Raw genomic sequence first — 16,797 nt, 5'->3', positions numbered from 1 at the left:
CTGTCCACTGCCGAAAGCGCCTACAATGGGCATGTGAGCATCAGAACTGGACCACGGAGCAATGGAAGAAGGTGGCCTGGTCTGATGAATCACAAGTTCAAGGTGTTGACTTGGCCTCCAAATTCCCCATATCTCAATCCAATCGAGCATCTGTGGGATGTGCTGGACAAACAAGTCCAATCCATGGAGGCCCCACCTCGCAACTTACAGGACTTAAAGGATCTGCTGCTAACGTCTTGGTGCCAGATACCACAGCACACCTTCAGAGTCCATGCCTCGACGGGTCAGGGCTGTTTTGGCGGCAAAAGGGGGACCTACACAATATAAGGCAGGTGGTCATAATGTTATGGCTGATCGGTGTATATATACATGATGTTTAATTGCTTTGGCAACACTGCAAATCTGTTAGTCATGCCAATAAACCACCATAAATTGAAATGGAATGAAATTGATAATGAAAGGAATGAGTAAGTAGGAGAGGGTAAGGTAGAGCTAGAGAAGAGAGAGCAGCAGAAAGAGAGAAATGACAGTAGAAGGGAAAGGGAAAAAAAGGTGACAGGCGTGTGTGAGGTCAGTTCAGGATCAGTTGATGTCACTGTACCGGTATACCAGGGGTTCCCAATGTCTGGTGATGGAGGGCCAATTTCTGGAGGTTGCATGGGATGGGGGGGCCGCAGTTGAAAATGAACCACCAATGAAAACTAAATATGTTCCAAATCATACCTTTTTATGAACTTTAATTGTTGTTTTATTTTTATTACATGTGCAATTTGTAACGGAAAATGTTCAGAAACTGTAAAAATATAATAAAGGTTCAGAAAGGGGTGGTTGAAGGTTGGCTTTGGCCGCACCAAACATGCCAAACATGAGGACCGCACATTGGGAACCCCTGCGTTATACAATCAAATATATATTACCCATCATTCTCATGGAGTAGCAATGCTGAAACAGCTACCTCCAGCTAGAGGCAGGCCTGTGTCATGCAGGAGAGCTGAGGCATAGGCTTCTCTGCTCACTGACAGGCCAATTCACACAGCATGAAGCACGATTCAGCCCAGAGCCCAGCCTCATTAGTACCTCTGAGACGTGCTATTACTGTCACAGTGGCTGTGTTGTTCTATTGTTCCCCATATTTCTAGCACTGCAACTGTTACTGTGTTCTAAAACATTTCTGTTGATGTTAAGGTAGTGTACTTTAAAATAATAATAATAATAAAACAAGTTGTGAATAAACTCTTTGTTAGAGTAACTCTGCCTCCAGCTCTGTGCTCTCTGTCTAAAGGCTGTATGCTGGTTTTCTATGGGGAGTCTGGCCACTGCTTAATCAACAGTGGCCCCTGGTGGGGATCTCTCCACACTGGATCACTGCTCGTCTGAAACAAAAGCAGGACCCCAGCAGGAGAGTCCGTAAATAAGATAATACTGTAAAAATAGTACACATAGTACATTAATACATAGAAATATTAATCTATATTTTTATTTTGTCAAGGTGTGATTTGAGAAGTTATTAATTTGGCATTATGTATATTTGTATAGGCCTATTTTGAATTAAATGTATTTTGATTTAATTTATATAAAAAATGTTTTACACCTTTGTTGAGGGCTCGATTTTTTTCGAAATGGAACCAACGGATAACTCCACTTCCCATAATGCTTTGAGCGTATAGCGCCAGGTAAAGATGGCGCGGGGTACAAAAAACTACATTTCCATTCATGCGTTTTCATGTTCTTTTTTTAAAGACTACAACAACCATACTGCAGCGGCGACGCATGCGCAGCCGGTATTTGGGGCAGCTCCCCGGATGCGGGTCTGACTGAACGAAGGGGAGAGCGCGAGTAGTGAGCGAGGCGGCGAGGCGGTGAAAGTTTATATAATTAATTATCTTTTAAAGGGAGGCATTGTCTATTTCCGATCCGGATGTTTCGGAAGCTATCGTCTCTGAATATCAACGGTTTATTCGCTGCTGTTGCGGGACCTGGACCAACACGACTAGCTCAAAGTCTGCCGAGTTAGGCGGAGATTGGAGTCATAATTACTATCTATACGCCATTCTCGGATCGCTGGTTTCGGTTTAGTGTTAAGTTAGTAGTGGGGAAAGTTTTCGAAAAGGAGAACAGGCCTGAGCTGGAAGAGCAGCGTTAGACATGAGTTAGTTACACAGAGGTAACGAAAGTCTCCGAGTCTCTGACTGTCCGGTATATTAACTCCCCCAACTGACTGACTGACTGGCGGAGAAACACAGGCGCTCGGATCGCCCCACGTACAGCAAGATCCCACACTGGTGAGTCGGTTACATTCATCTCACACAATGTTATGCCTATACTTGTAAATAAGAAATATATAAATGTGTCTTCGGTATCTGTCACAGTTCTTGTTTTGTTTAGTTTTAAGTGAAAGTAACTTAGCGAGGCTGGGCCGATGCAGACTGTTATTATATGATATTATGACTGGGGGCTGAGTCAGTTGACACGGAGAGAGAGGCAGGGAGGGAGAGAGAGAGAGAGAGAGGGAGGGAGGGAGGGAGGGAGGTATAGTGGCAAGAATCATTAGCTGACCGTGACTACGGTTGTTAGTTACTAACCCACAACCTGTACATGTTCATCTTCCATTGGGGCTCCGGCGAGTGCTACCTGTCGGCAGAGTGTCAGTGGCTCCTGGTTGCCGTACCTAGGAGTGGGTAGGGGTGTCTGAGGTGGGCAGGGGGCAGGCCTGCAGTCTTAGTGAGGGTGTCACTCTTGTGTGTCGGTGTACGGGGACCTGGATATTGTGCTTCCCTGTCAGCCCAGGGCAGTTCGGCGCAGGTTGATGTTAATAGCGGTGCGACGAGTCGTAGTTCCGAGGTCTGTACAGGTCTGTGAGCCTGTAACACCTGCAGTGTGAAAGTCCACAGTATATGTGGTTAGCGGCCCCGGCCATGCAGGGCACAGGGGAGGTATCGTTGACCTGTCTGATTGGTACTGGCCCTCAAGCGGAGTGAGCGGTAGCGCTGCGTGGACCTGCGCCTGGCCTGTGCGTGCATTGTGCTATTGCGTTCACGCAGAGCTGTGGCTGAGCAAACTACGCATAACGAGCTGCACTGTCATCTGCGATTGTCCAGATGGGTGTGACAGACGTGACCTGTTGAACTGCCGCTGACGGAGATCTGCAGGACCAGGGCAGTGTGGAAGTGTTACAACCCACACGTATGTCACCAAGCGAGGGAATCTGCAAACCAGTGTGTGGACGCGTTTTTGCTGGCCCACACACAGTCTCATGCCAGCCAGCACTCCACTGGGCTGCAGCAGGCCTCCTGAGCTCTTAACTGGTTAAATTAATAAGTTGCTAAACCAAACCAGTTGAAGCCCCCCACTCCATGTTATTACTTGAACATGCTGGATTGTTGCAGATCCAGGAATAATAACCCACAATGACACACACAGGAACATGCATGAACACTTCTTAATTTCTTCTTAATTTGTGTTTGGTTTCAATGCACTTCACATTTGTGGAGTAAAAACAAACCACAAACCCAAATTGAAGCCAAGGGTACAGTTGCTGCCTGTGGGACCCAGGTGCTCCGAGCTGCACTCTGATAAGCACTGCTCCTCCTGCTCCTCAATTATTAATCAGATGTTAAACAGGATGGTCAGATGGTCATTAATGATTTACAGCATCTGTGCTGGTACAGGGAGTGCTCTCTCTCACTCTTTCACTCACTCTCTTTTGCTTGGTCTCGCTCTTTCTCAAAATTCTAATTCACATAGGCTTTATTGGCATGTCAGGAGTACTCCAGCGATGCCAAAGCTTTTAAAACAAGTGTTCTCTCCCTCAGGTGCTGAGAGTCAGGGGAGTGGATGCGGTCAGGATGCAGACCATCAAGTGTGTGGTGGTGGGGGACGGAGCAGTGGGCAAGACCTGCCTGCTGATCTCCTACACCACCAACGCCTTCCCGGAGGAGTACATCCCCACAGTTTTTGACAACTACAGTGCGCAGATGAGCGTCGATGGGCGCACTGTGAGCCTCAACCTGTGGGACACAGCCGGGCAGGAAGAGTATGACCGGCTGCGCACACTGTCCTACCCGCAGACCAATGTCTTCATCATCTGCTTCTCCATTGGCAGCCCCTCCTCACATGCCAATGTCCGGCACAAGTGGCAGCCCGAGGTGTCGCACCACTGCCCCAGCGTGCCTGTCCTGTTGGTGGGCACCAAGTGCGACCTGCGGGCCGACCTGGAGACGGTGAAGAAGCTGAAGGAGCAGGGCCTGGCCCCCACCACCTTCCAGCAGGGCAGTGCACTGGCCAAGCAGATTGGCGCAGTCAAGTACCTGGAGTGCTCAGCGCTGCAGCAGGAGGGGGTGCGCGATGTGTTTGCAGAGGCCGTGCGCGCAGTGCTGAACCCCGTCGCCAAGAAGAACCCCAAGAAGTGCGTATTGTTATAGTGTGTCCAACTGCCGCCATTCCCACCAACCCACACCACTGCCCCAAAACCCTGCAGGAGAGAGCCCAGCTCCAGTGTGTGTGGCCTTCTACTCTTCCTCCGCCAGCCCCCCAAACCAGGACCTGCAGATCTGCCTTCTCCCTCGCTCTCTCTCCCCCCCGCTGAACCTTGTCATTATGCCCTGCTCATGGCTTCCCCTTTTCTGCTTCCCTCTTTTTTTCCTCTTGTTTTTTCAGTTTTTCATTTTTTCTTATTGTGGAAGAATTTGTTTCTGTTCCTAAAGCCTCTGTTCCCCAACAACAACAGAGAGGGAGGAAGAGGGGAGAGGATGGGCAGATAGAGTGAGAGGAAGAGGAGAGGGGTGTCATTTCCCCTCTACTAATTTAGTTTTGATCACTCTTCTGCTCCAGCTGTCCCTCCACACCTCCTTCATGCTTAAGCCTCCTCTTTCTATTGACTGTACTTGCCCCCCCCTCCCAACAACACCAAGCACCAGGGGTGTTGTATATCTTTAGAAAACTAATGATGAAAATTTAAAGAAACAAAGAAGCAATCAAATATCAAAGCAATAAAGACAAGAAGAAAAAACAAGTACAATGAAAGTGGTTAACCAAAAATAATGGATGAATGAAAACAAAGACCTCAATGTAATCACGTCATGCTGTTTCCTGAGTTGGTGGAGGTGGAGGTGGAGGTGGAGGTGGAGGGGGGGGGTGTGGTCCTCAGCTCCCCCATGTGTGTGCACATAACACGGGTGTGAGGCAGATGGAGAGCACCGGGAAACTGGCCTTACAAGGAGGCAGGTGTGCCTCTGACCCCCCCATGGGTTCTCTTGGTTTAGCGTTTCTCTTCCCCTCCAAGCAGATTTGGTCGTCCGGTTGACATGTCTGCGCACAGGGGCCCTTTTGTTGAGTTGCAAGTGTGTGTGTCTGTTGTGTAATTGCATATATATATATATATGCGCACACACACACACACACATACATGCCAGGTTAACTTGCAGTCTGTGTGCCCCATCAGGTCTCCATCACACCTGCTCTGAGACTAACACAGTGGGGGCAGCCAAGCCCTGGGGATGCAGCTGTTAAAACCACTGACACGTAGGTGTGTCATGAGCTGGCCTGGCCTGCAGAACTGCCCCCTGTGTCTGTTTCCTCTCTGGAAGTATTGTGTTCATAGGTCTTTGCAGACACTGAGTCCTTGGTGTGTGAGTGTTAGGGTTCTTGTGGTGTTGGGCAGGGCAATTTTTCTTAATTTCCTGTGTGTAGAATGTTCCGCAGTGTTTTTTTTGTCTGTTTTATTTCACTTCTGATTTCAATGAAATGCAAATGTGCACATCTTTTTTTTTTAATTTTTAAATCCATTACATTTAAATGTGTGGGAATAGTTCTGACAGACTGACAAAGTGCTGACTGGAATACAGACAGACACAGGCACATGGGCCAATTGCTGATAGACCAACTAATGAACCAGGAGCTCCAATGTTGAGGGACAGACAACCACAAACTTGGATGCTGAGGGACTCTGGCATTTGAAACACTCAACCAAAACTGACGCAAAGCTACAGACTGACCTGCTGTGCAGCATTGCTGGAGCGGACAAAGGCAGGGAGAAAAGCACAGTGTTTGAGTATGCAGTTATTCTGTGTTCAGACCCCTTACTCTTCAGGGACTGTGTCACCCTTTCTCCAAGCCAAAGACTCTTCACTGGCAGTCTACCTTCAGAGCAGGGTGGCAAGATGTTGTGCTGTGTGAGCAACTGCTCCCTCTCCTCCCAAAAGAGAAGGAGAAGAAGAGGGAGTGGAGGATAGCATTGCAACTGTTGTGTAACAAAAGCATGGTGCTGTTGAGCAGGTCACTGTCTTCCTGCATTTCCAAAGCACTGGGGACTTATTGATGAATTGCCTTTAAGAATAATCTATAGGAATCTCTCTCTCTCTCTCTCTCTCTCTCTCTTTCTTATCCCACCCCCTTCCCTGCTTTCATTTTCACCCTCCATCTTGGGTGAGTTGGGGGTGTGGAGTGGTGCAGTGTGTGTGTAGCACAGTGAAGAGGGGATGGAGAGAGCTCAGAGTGGGGGGTTAGTGAAGGTTTTTGTTCTCTTCCCATCTGTTCAGTGAGCAGCTCAGCAGGAGGGCTGCAGCCAGAGACAGGAGACACCCCCCCCCCCCCCAAACACACAGCCCAGATCATTGCATAGGTAATGGGGTAGAGCTCAGTGTGATTCCTTCTGCCCAATTCATTAACCAAGCTATTGAATGTAGAGCAGATCTTCCACCAACACTCTCTTGCCCTTAGCCCACCAACATTAGAAAGGAAATTTCCCTGGACAAAGTGGGTTTGGGGCCCAGGTAACACCTGTTGCTGTAGTTTTTAATGTAATCATTTTTAACTCTCCATTGTATATTTAATGACTTCCATATCTGGAGGTCATGTGGGTTGTCATTGCTGGAAGTGCTGGTGGGCATGGAGACTGTCTCTCTGTCTCTGTCTGTCCATCCTGTGTAGCTCAGGTATAGCTTTAGATGGCAAATGCAGATGTTTTAAGGTGTCTGGCCTGTGGAGATAAGTCAGTTTTAATTTTTGTTATAGACAGTATTGTTGGCCATGAGTGTGCAGACTGGGGGAAGCCATTTTGTTGAGCTGCAGCATTCTTACTATGAAATGTGCACAAAGCCAGACCCCATAGCACATTTGAGCATGTATGAGCAAGTTTGTGTGTGCATGCAAGTGTCTGCCTTGCATCAGGAGGGGATGGAGAGCAGTGGTGTGGGTGGCAGGTGGAGCTGTGCAGTCACTCCTTCACAGGGAATGCGTAACATCATCTTCAGGTATTCACTAGTGCCTCACTTAGCAGAGCCCTCTGCGCATTTGGGCAGAGCCCAGTGACTGTTGCCGATCAAACAATGTTTCCACTCTTCATATTCTAGTCACCAGACTTTGCCATGTTACTTTTGTTTGATTCATGTCCGAAATGTTTTCTTTCTTTCTAATTCATTGAATGCATACACACACAGTATAGTATGGTACAGGTTTTGAATTGTTTTTGATACAAGACCATTTGCCACTTTAATGAATCTGTGTTTGTCTGTGTCGGTATTGTGAGTGTTTGTAACACACCCCTCCTCTCCCCTGTATCTCAGTCTGAGCTGCAGAGCTGCTCCTGACACCCTGTGTGAGTCCCGTGCTGTGTGAGTGTTAGCATGTGGACAGGGAGTGGGTAGAGGGGCTGCACTGTGCCACACTGACAGAGGTTAGCTTTAAAATAATAAATCAATGGCTACATGAAGAACTGATGTTTTAAAAATATAGCCAGTTTCAGTTCAATTTTTCTAAACTGACAGTTAGCTGGGTCCTGTTTGTTGTGGCCCAGGCTACAGTCCCTGTATAGGTCAGTGCTGGTATGGGGCAGGGGTGGGGGCTACAGAGCTGGAATGTTGATGCATTTTTTACACATCGGAATTATGCCTTTTCTAATGTGGAGTATGAGAGAGAGAGACTGACTGACTATCTGTCCTTTTTTAAGAATAAATGAGTGAGAGCGAGATGGTGTGTTGCTTTCTTACTGACATGACTGCTATCAGAGTGAGAGGTTGGCTTGGCATCACACAGCCAGAGCCACCCCACTATGCTGTGTGGTACTAAATCTATACACTGGGAACTTCATTTGTAGATTTTTTTTTTTTTTTAACAAAACACAAATTGTATTTGTATAAAAAGAACTAACAGTTAAAAGGTGATTTTTAAATTATGCTAAATAAAATTGTAAAGCTGTAATGACAGGAGTCGAGTGGTGTCCTTGATTTGGAGGCTAGGGCAGTGGCCTTTGAATATTAACCCTGCCACTGTTGCAACATGTTTACATAACGCAGTGCTAGGAAGCCTGTGAGCAGACCGCTGACCACAGACCAGAGAGCAACTAGAACATGAACGACTGTCCTGCTGCTGAGCCCCTGACTGACTGACTGAGGGATATAATTACTACTGCTGTATAGAGATGTCTTCTGCTGAAGAGCTCACTGTACTACAGTGTTGCAGACTCAGACAAGGGTCATTGTTCTACCTCTTCTTAGAAAGGTACAATGGAGTGAGTGAATGTGTGTGAGTGTGCATCTGTCTATTGGGGGCTTTAGGCTTAGGCACACTGACACATACACCATATGACGGATAGACAAGCCACATGGACAGATAAGCAGAATTGCAACACTGAAACAGATTGAGGCAGGGACACGCAAACGCACGCATACCCTGACACGCTTCCTCCTGCCCCCTCCTCGCTCAGACCACAATAAAGAGTTGCTGCTGCCTGTGCTGGGCTGTGTTGCATAACACAGTAACACTGCCAGCACGCCCCACCCCAAAGCCCACAGGTTTGGTGACTTCTGACCAGCCTCACCTACACTGGACACTGGGGCTCAGCTCAGGCTTGCTCTTCTCCTGGGCCTCGTTATATCAGCCTGTATTATTTTGTGGTTAAAGCGCTTCTTACCCTGTGTAATGTTTTACAGTTCCCTGTAGATTTGTCAATTTGCTGAAAGAAGCACTTAAAAACAAGTAAACAAAATCTCAAGATACTAATAGATGTAAAAGATGTAATATTATTGGATGAGTTTTATTTTTTTGGCAGGTTAATATCATTGATTGTTAACCCCACAGCGAGTTCTGTCACTAGTTGTTACCATGATTAAAATCAAAATATGTCAGTCACGTTAGCAGCAGTAGAATGTGCATCAGTGACAGTGCAACGGTATAATAGCAGGAAGGTTAGTGTCTGTGCTACTAAACTAAACAATATGTGCTACTAAATTAGCACTGTATATGTACAGTGGCTCTCAAAATTATTCACCCCCCTTGGACCTTTCCACATTTCACTGTGAAATCTGAAATCTGAATGGAGGTTTTGCCACTGATCAACACAGAAAATGTCCAGCATTTTTTGCCCATTCTTCTTTGCAAAATTGCTCAACCTCCATCAATTATGGGTTTTGACTGCTGGGCCACTCCAGTGTGGCTTTGGCTGTATGTTTGGGGTCATTGTCCTGCTGGAAGATAAGTCGCAGGTCTCTTGCAGACTTCAGCAGGTTTTCTTCCAAGATTTCTCTGTGCTTTGCTGCATCCATTTTCCCCTCTGTCTTCACAAGGTTTCCAGGCCCTGACACAGAGAAGCATCCCCATAGCATGATGCTGCCACCACCACGCTTCAGTGTAGGTATGGTGTCCTCAGGATGATGTGCGCTGTTTAGCTTGCGCCAAACATAGTGCTAGTGTTGAGGCCAAAAAGCTCTATTTTGGTCTCATCAGTCCATAGAATCTTCCTCCACTTGGTCTCAAAGTCTCCCACATGCCTTCTGGCATACTCTAGCTGAGATTTATTGTGACCTTTATTCAACAATGGCTTTAGTTTTGCCAGTCTCCCATAAAGGCCACTTTTGTGAAGCACCCTGGCTATTGTTGCAATATGTCCCAGCACAGCCGTGGAAGACATAGGCCTCTCGGTGCCCTTCTCACTCGGATACTCAGTTTTTGAGGATGGCCTGATCTAGGCAGATTCACAGTTGTGCCATATTCTCTCCATTTCTTAATAATGGATGTGGTCCGGGGGATATTCAATGCCTTGGAAATGTTGTTATATCCTACTAGTGATGTTACATTCCATACCGAAGCCTTGAAGCATGTGTCAAGTACATAGGGCAGTCACCGCTGAAGCCTCGCTTCGAGGCTTGTATTGTTTTCAGAGAAACACATGACCGATGATAAATGAGGCCTCCTTTTCTGTAGAACGACGTGCGCTGAGTGTCGGGCTATATATAAGGAAGCAAAACCCCCCTTACTTTGTGGGTTGTCGTTGGTTGTTGCAAAGAGATTGCAGTGCCGTTATTGAAGATATTTTTTTGGTGGAGTGTCGTTTGTAGTATATTTTTGGAGGAAATAATTCAGATTCAGAATCAGACACTCTCTTCACCAACATACAGGAATTTGTCTTGGTGCAGGTGTCAACAATAATTATAGTAACATAACGAAGAAATTTAAGAATATGTAATATACAAAACACAATTATAAATACAAGAAAGATCAAATGGAAGATATGTGGAATGTACAGTTGAATTATAAATATCAGGAATATGTACAGCTAGAGTGCAAATTGGGTGTTATGTACAGTTAGATATAAATGGGAGATATATACATGTAGCCGGTGCAGTGGGAGCTCCCCGCTCGGGATTCAAACCGCGCACCACAGGCATCACAGTGGCGCCAGCACAACACAGTGTTAAGGCCACTACCTCCCAACGCAGGAGGCTTAAGACTGTACTGATTTACAGGGGATTTGTCACTTGTAATGGGCTAATTAATTTTTACTGAATGAACCCTGTTACATAGTTACAACTGGTCAAAGAGGAGGGATGTGGGAATGGACCTAATTTGTGATGGTTATGGCCTGTGGAAAGAAGCTGTGCAGGTGGCGGTTAGTCTAAGTATATTACTAATTAATACAACAACAAACCTAGCCAAATTATAATTATTACTATAGGTTATGAGTATATTATAAAGTGATATCACAATAATCCTTATTGTTTACAGCAGTAGTACAAGGATACTACATGTCAGTCATGTTTCTGCGTTTATCTATAATGATTTGGCTGCTCTAAATTATTTTTACAAGCAAGTGTACATTGTGTTGGGTGAGGCCACGAGTAATGTGCAATACAGTTGGCTAGAAACATCAGTGCTTCACAAAACCATCACTGTATTCGCTCCGATTCGTGCTTTTGAAGAACCTTATTCCGGATTTGCATGTTCCTTCGTCTTCATTATGTAGACATTGTACTAACCAATTGTGGTACCTCCCAGAGACAGGTGTATTTAACCTGAAATCATGTGATACATCTTAAATGCACTTAATGGTAGACTCCATTCAACTAATTACGTGACTTCCAAAGACAATTGGTTTCACCACAGCTCAATCAGGTGTGTCATAGCAAAGAGGGTGATTACTTATGCATTCAAGTATTTTCTGTTTTGTATTTATAATTAATTTAGAACAATTTGCAGATTGTATTTTTCCCTTTGACATTATGGACATTTTCTGTATTGATCAGTGGCTAAAACTCATGATTAAATCCATTCTGATTTCATGTTGTAACACAATGAAATGTGGAAAAGTCCAAGGGGGTGAATACTTTTGAAAGCCACTGTATCTCACTGTACCTGCTATTTTACACACAGCACTGTCACACCTACAGTGCTCTCAAGAGGAAGGGGATCAGCAATGGCAGACAGGTGGTTATATACTGAACAAAAATATTAATTGGGTGAGATGGACATTAGGCAGTTGGCCAAGCATAGACCACGGAAGTAAAACACCACAGACTTACCTGACTGTAGGTGCTACGCCTGGGGCAAGGGGGGTAGTTCTGTGTCCATGGTTGGCTTGGCCCAGATTTAATAAAAGCCCTTTTTAATGGTTAGGATTTACTTGACAGTGGTTACAGAGGGGGAAGTGGGATTATGTGGAAAAAATGATAATAAACAACAAAAGTTAATTGTAACCTGTCTGTCATGTCATGTGTGCCAACCCTGTGATCCTCTCTGTGTGTAGGGCAGTGGTTCTCAATCCTGGTCCTGGGGAAACCCTGCCCTGCTGTTTTTTGTTCTAACTGAGATCTCAATTATTTCATTTCTAGTAGGGTACTTCATTAAACCATAATTTAACTAATCATCTGCCTAATCTGAGATCATAAATTATTTAAATAGTTCATGTTAAGTATGAAACTGTAGATGAAACTTGAAATCTCAACATTTGTATCAGCTACACAATTTTAAAAGTCAACTGAGGGTTCAATTAATTAATTGAGAGCTTGGTTGGAACAAAAACCACCAGGTTTTTGGACCAGGATTGAGTACCAGTGGTGCAGGGGGAATTGGGTGGAGAGCTGTCGGAGGGTAAGAGGTTGCAGCTCCCCCTGGTGGTAGTAGCATCAGCTGTTACCTTTGTGATAAGAGCAGCCTGGAAACATTTGAACTCAGTTTCCACAAACAGAAAGAAGGAGCCAGGAGAGAGAAGCTGGAGCCAGAGCTCTCAACACTGCAGCCTGAGTCAAACAACACAACTTTCCCCCCACAGAGCAGCCCAGCCCCCATCACCAACTAATGCTCAACATGCACCTGGCACACCGCACCATCCAGGAGCACCAACTTTTATGACCGGGTATATCTTAACCAGGAGGGCATGAAGGCCTTTGCCAAGGTCCTCAAGGACACCACTCTAGGCCGAGAGTCAACCAGTCACCACATTGAAAATAGGGACATTCCCAACCACATGTGGGCACATGGTAGCCCCCAGCCAGTGAGAACACACAGAACCTCACCAACCAGCTCCCCAGCCCCCAGAGCCCAGCCCACTGCATCAGGGCCACAAACCACCAGGAAACCACTAGGAGAGGGGACAGTGGCCTCCAGCACAGGGAACCCAAACACAGTGAAACTTAATGAGATAAGAAAACTCCTCAATATAATCTGCACAAAAATAATGAGTTAAGCGCCCCGTCTGCCTTCCCCAGGCTTCACCTCTCGCTCCAGCTCAGAGGCTTCCTGACGAGGGACATCTCGCAGGCACTTCCCCCAGAGATGGACATCGCTGCCGAGCAGATGCTCGCGCTCCCCCAGACGCAGTAACCCTTCGACGCACTCCACCATGCCGATCTCCGCTCCACAGGAGACGTGGGGTATCTCCTTCCTGAAGAAAAGAGGGGGAAGAATGGCTGAGACCCTGGCTGTGCAGGCGGACAGCGCACAGGCCATATTGGTCCTATACATGGGGCACCTGGCTGAGAGGCTGATGGTGTGCCTATCCCCATAAGAGGCGGAGGAGCTAGAGTTGGTGTTGGCCTACTTGACCGACCTGCTACGCAAGGGAGGTAAGGCTATTGGGAGGTCTCTCGTGGCCATGGTGACAGTCAGACACCATCTCTGACTCACCCAGGCCAAACTGCAGGACACTGAGAAGGCCATGATCCTGGATGCACCAATCACACCTGACCAAACGTTCGAGGAGACGGTCGATCTCAGTATTGAGAACTACGCCAAGGCCAAGGAAACGGCCTCGAAATATGCTGACCTGCAGCAGTAAAAGAGACGGCGCAACAACACCACTGGGCGTACCAGCAACAGCCGGAAATGGCCCAGGCCTACCAGGGGTGGACAAATCACTTCTATGTGTGGTAGTCCAGTGGGCTACCAAAAGGTAAACTATGGTAATCCGTCACAGATTTTGGTAGCCCGCATTTCCATTTAATGCTGCAATAAATAAATTGTAGACAGATGTAATTTCAAGGTGGTAAAAGGTTCAGAAAAGAAAATACCATTGTAACACCCTTGATGAATATAGCCCAGTATTCAACTGTTGTAAGATTATGTTACTGTTAATACATTAACACATACATACAAATGTGCATGTTACATTAACTGGTACTGTACAGTCAAAACTACATGCTATTGGGTGAAATATGGAGTTTGTTTCCTGATTACAAAAGAACCGAGACCTTCCAGTGTCACATTCAAGTTTTCCAAGTGAACTGAACTCGGTTATTTTGCCAAAAGGACTAAGACCACCTCTTGGATGGTCTCAGTTCATTTTGGTTCGGTTCCTTTGATAATCGAAATTTGTTGTTCGCACTCATTCTCCAAATGAACTGAATCGTACTGAATACGAAACAAACCTCTAGTGTGAACGAGCCCTTACTTTACCTTGAATCCTACAAATAATCTGACCAGATCTTTTCACTTATCACTTTTTAATATGGCCATTTAAGTGTTCGACCTCCGTATATATATATATATATATATATATATGTATGTATATATATATGTATATATATATGTATGTATATATATATGTATATATATATATATGTATATATATAGGTATATATATATATACACACACCACGCCACCATATATATATACATATATATATATATATACACACACCATTTGCATGTGTTTTCCCCCCCATTATTTTGTCATTTTGTCATTTAGTGGAGTATTTGGGATTGACACGTTTTTTTGGCCACAAAACTGATTCTCATGATTTCCGGGCCGAACATGCATTCACTTTATGAGTTACAAACATTGCATGTAAACTCCCCCTATGGCATTTGAGTAAACTTACAGTGAGGGAAAAAAGTATCTGATCCCCTGCTGATTTTGTACGTTTGCCCACAGAAAAACGCATTTCAAAAAAGTTATAAATTGATTTGCATGTTAATGAGGGAAATAAGTATTTGACCCCTTCGACTTGGTACTTGGTGGCAAAACCCTTGTTGGCAATCACAGAGGTCAGACATTTCTTGTAGTTGGCCACCAGGTTTGCACACATCTCAGGAGGGATTTTGTCCCACTCCTCTTTGCAGATCCTCTCCAAGTCATTAAGGTTTCAAGGCTGACGTTTGGCAACTCGAACCTTCAGCTCCCTCCACAGATTTTCTATGGGATTAAGGTCTGGAGACTGGCTAGGCCACTCCAGGACCTTAATGTGCTTCTTCTTGAGCCACTCCTTTGTTGCCTTGGCTGTGTGTTTTGGGTCATTGTCATGCTGGAATACCCATCCACGACCCATTTTCAATGCCCTGGCTGAGGGAAGGAGGTTCTCACCCAAGATTTGATGGTACATGGCCCCGTCCATCGTCCCTTTGATGCAGTGCAGTTGTCCTGTCCCCTTAGCAGAAAAACACCCCCAAAGCATAATGTTTCCACCTCCATGTTTGATGGTGGGGATGGTGTTCTTGGGGTCATAGGCAGCATTCCTCCTCCTCCAAACACGGCGAGTTGAGTTGATGCCAAAGAGCTCGATTTTGGTCTCATCCGACCACAACACTGTCACCCAGTTCTCCTCTGAATGATTCAGATGTTAATTGGCAAACTTCAAACGGGCCTGTACATGTGCTTTCTTAAGCAGGGGGACCTTTCGGGCGCTGCAGGATTTCAGTCCTTCACGGCGTAGTGTGTTACCAATTGTTTTCTTGGTGACTATGGTCCCAGCTGCCTTGAGATCATTAACAAGATCCTCCCATGTAGTTCTGGGCTGATTCTTCACCGTTCTCATGATCATTGAAACTCCACGAGGTGAGATCTTGCATGGAGCCCCAGACCGAGGGAGACTGACAGTTATTTTGAGTATCTTCCATTTGCGAATAATCGTACCAACTGTTGTCACCTTCTCACCAAGCTGCTTGGCGATGGTCTTGTAGCCCATTCCAGCCTTGTGTAGGTCTACAGTCTTGTCCGTGACATCCTTGGACAGCTCTTTGGTCTTGGCCATGGTGGAGAGTTTGGAATCTGATTGATTGATTGCTTCTGTGGACAGGTGTCTTTTATACAGGTAACGAGCTGAGATTAGGAGCACTGAGTGCTCCTGGGAGCCAGAAATCTTGCTGATTGATAGGGGATCAAATACTTATTTCACTCATTAACATGCAAATTTATAACTTTTTTCTCTTATATTTCTCTTATAACTTTTGTCTCTCACTGTTAAAATACACCTACCATTAAAATGATAGACTGATCATTTCTTTGTCAGTGGGCAAACGTACAAAATCAGCAGGGGATCAAATACTTTTTTCCCTCACTGTATATATACGTTAGTTATTTCCTCTTATGTATTAGTATATACATTTATTTGAGACTAACTCCAGTAATTGAATCATATACAACTGATGAGAGCTAATAAGGTACCCATGAAGCCTTAGCTGTTTCATACCACATATCCCACAATTCATAAACTCACCACCAGGGGTCTTCATCACCCGAATACTAAACCCTCACATTCCCCAGCAATCAGCCACTTTACATTCCTCTGCACCATGCACACCTGCTCTATCATCCTCAAACTCCCATTGAACCAGCACTCTCCTTCACTGCCCTCTGGTACACATATAAATGCCTCTGTGACTCCCATTTAATGCTAAGTCTTGTCTTCTGTCCAGTTGCCCTTCTCAGTATTCTTCTTTGTTAGGTATTGCCTGTTTACGGCCTCCACGTGTAACTCAACCACCGATTCCCAGATTCTCCCTACCAGTCTGTTTGCCTGATCATTGCTGGCCTTATCAACCACGGCTTTTGGATTTTCCTGGACATTACTGTTTGCTGGCATTGACCCCAGCCTGTTCCTGACGACCTCACTCAGTACCTGGGTTACCCTCCACGGCAGTGCTTCGTTACACCATTTTACTGGATCCCAGATGCCCAGATGCCTGTGAATAGCGGTGTTAACCCCAGTCTGCCCCCCTCCGTCTCCCACCATGGTTGGGGATAGGAGTGGATCGTTGTCCCACTGGTCCATCACCGGGGTCGGTTCTGGCATCCATGGCCTCTTTGAGGGA

General features: G+C 45.7%; 1 protein-coding gene across 1 annotated transcript; it reads left to right on the top strand.

The window, feature by feature from the left end:
* Window positions 1-1,790: 1,790 nt before the first annotated feature.
* Window positions 1,791-8,201, top strand: LOC136760107 (rho-related GTP-binding protein RhoG). The gene is made up of 2 exons (XM_066715374.1): window positions 1,791-2,282; window positions 3,813-8,201. The coding sequence occupies exon 2, from the start codon at window positions 3,846-3,848 to the stop codon at window positions 4,419-4,421; it is 576 nt and encodes a 191-aa protein (XP_066571471.1). The 5' UTR covers window positions 1,791-2,282; window positions 3,813-3,845; the 3' UTR covers window positions 4,422-8,201.
* The last annotated feature ends 8,596 nt before the right edge of the window (window positions 8,202-16,797 follow it).

This window comes from Amia ocellicauda, chromosome 10, assembly GCF_036373705.1.
Source record: "Amia ocellicauda isolate fAmiCal2 chromosome 10, fAmiCal2.hap1, whole genome shotgun sequence".
Taxonomy (NCBI): Eukaryota; Metazoa; Chordata; class Actinopteri; order Amiiformes; family Amiidae; genus Amia; species Amia ocellicauda.
This window is presented reverse-complemented; position numbering and strand designations above follow the sequence as displayed.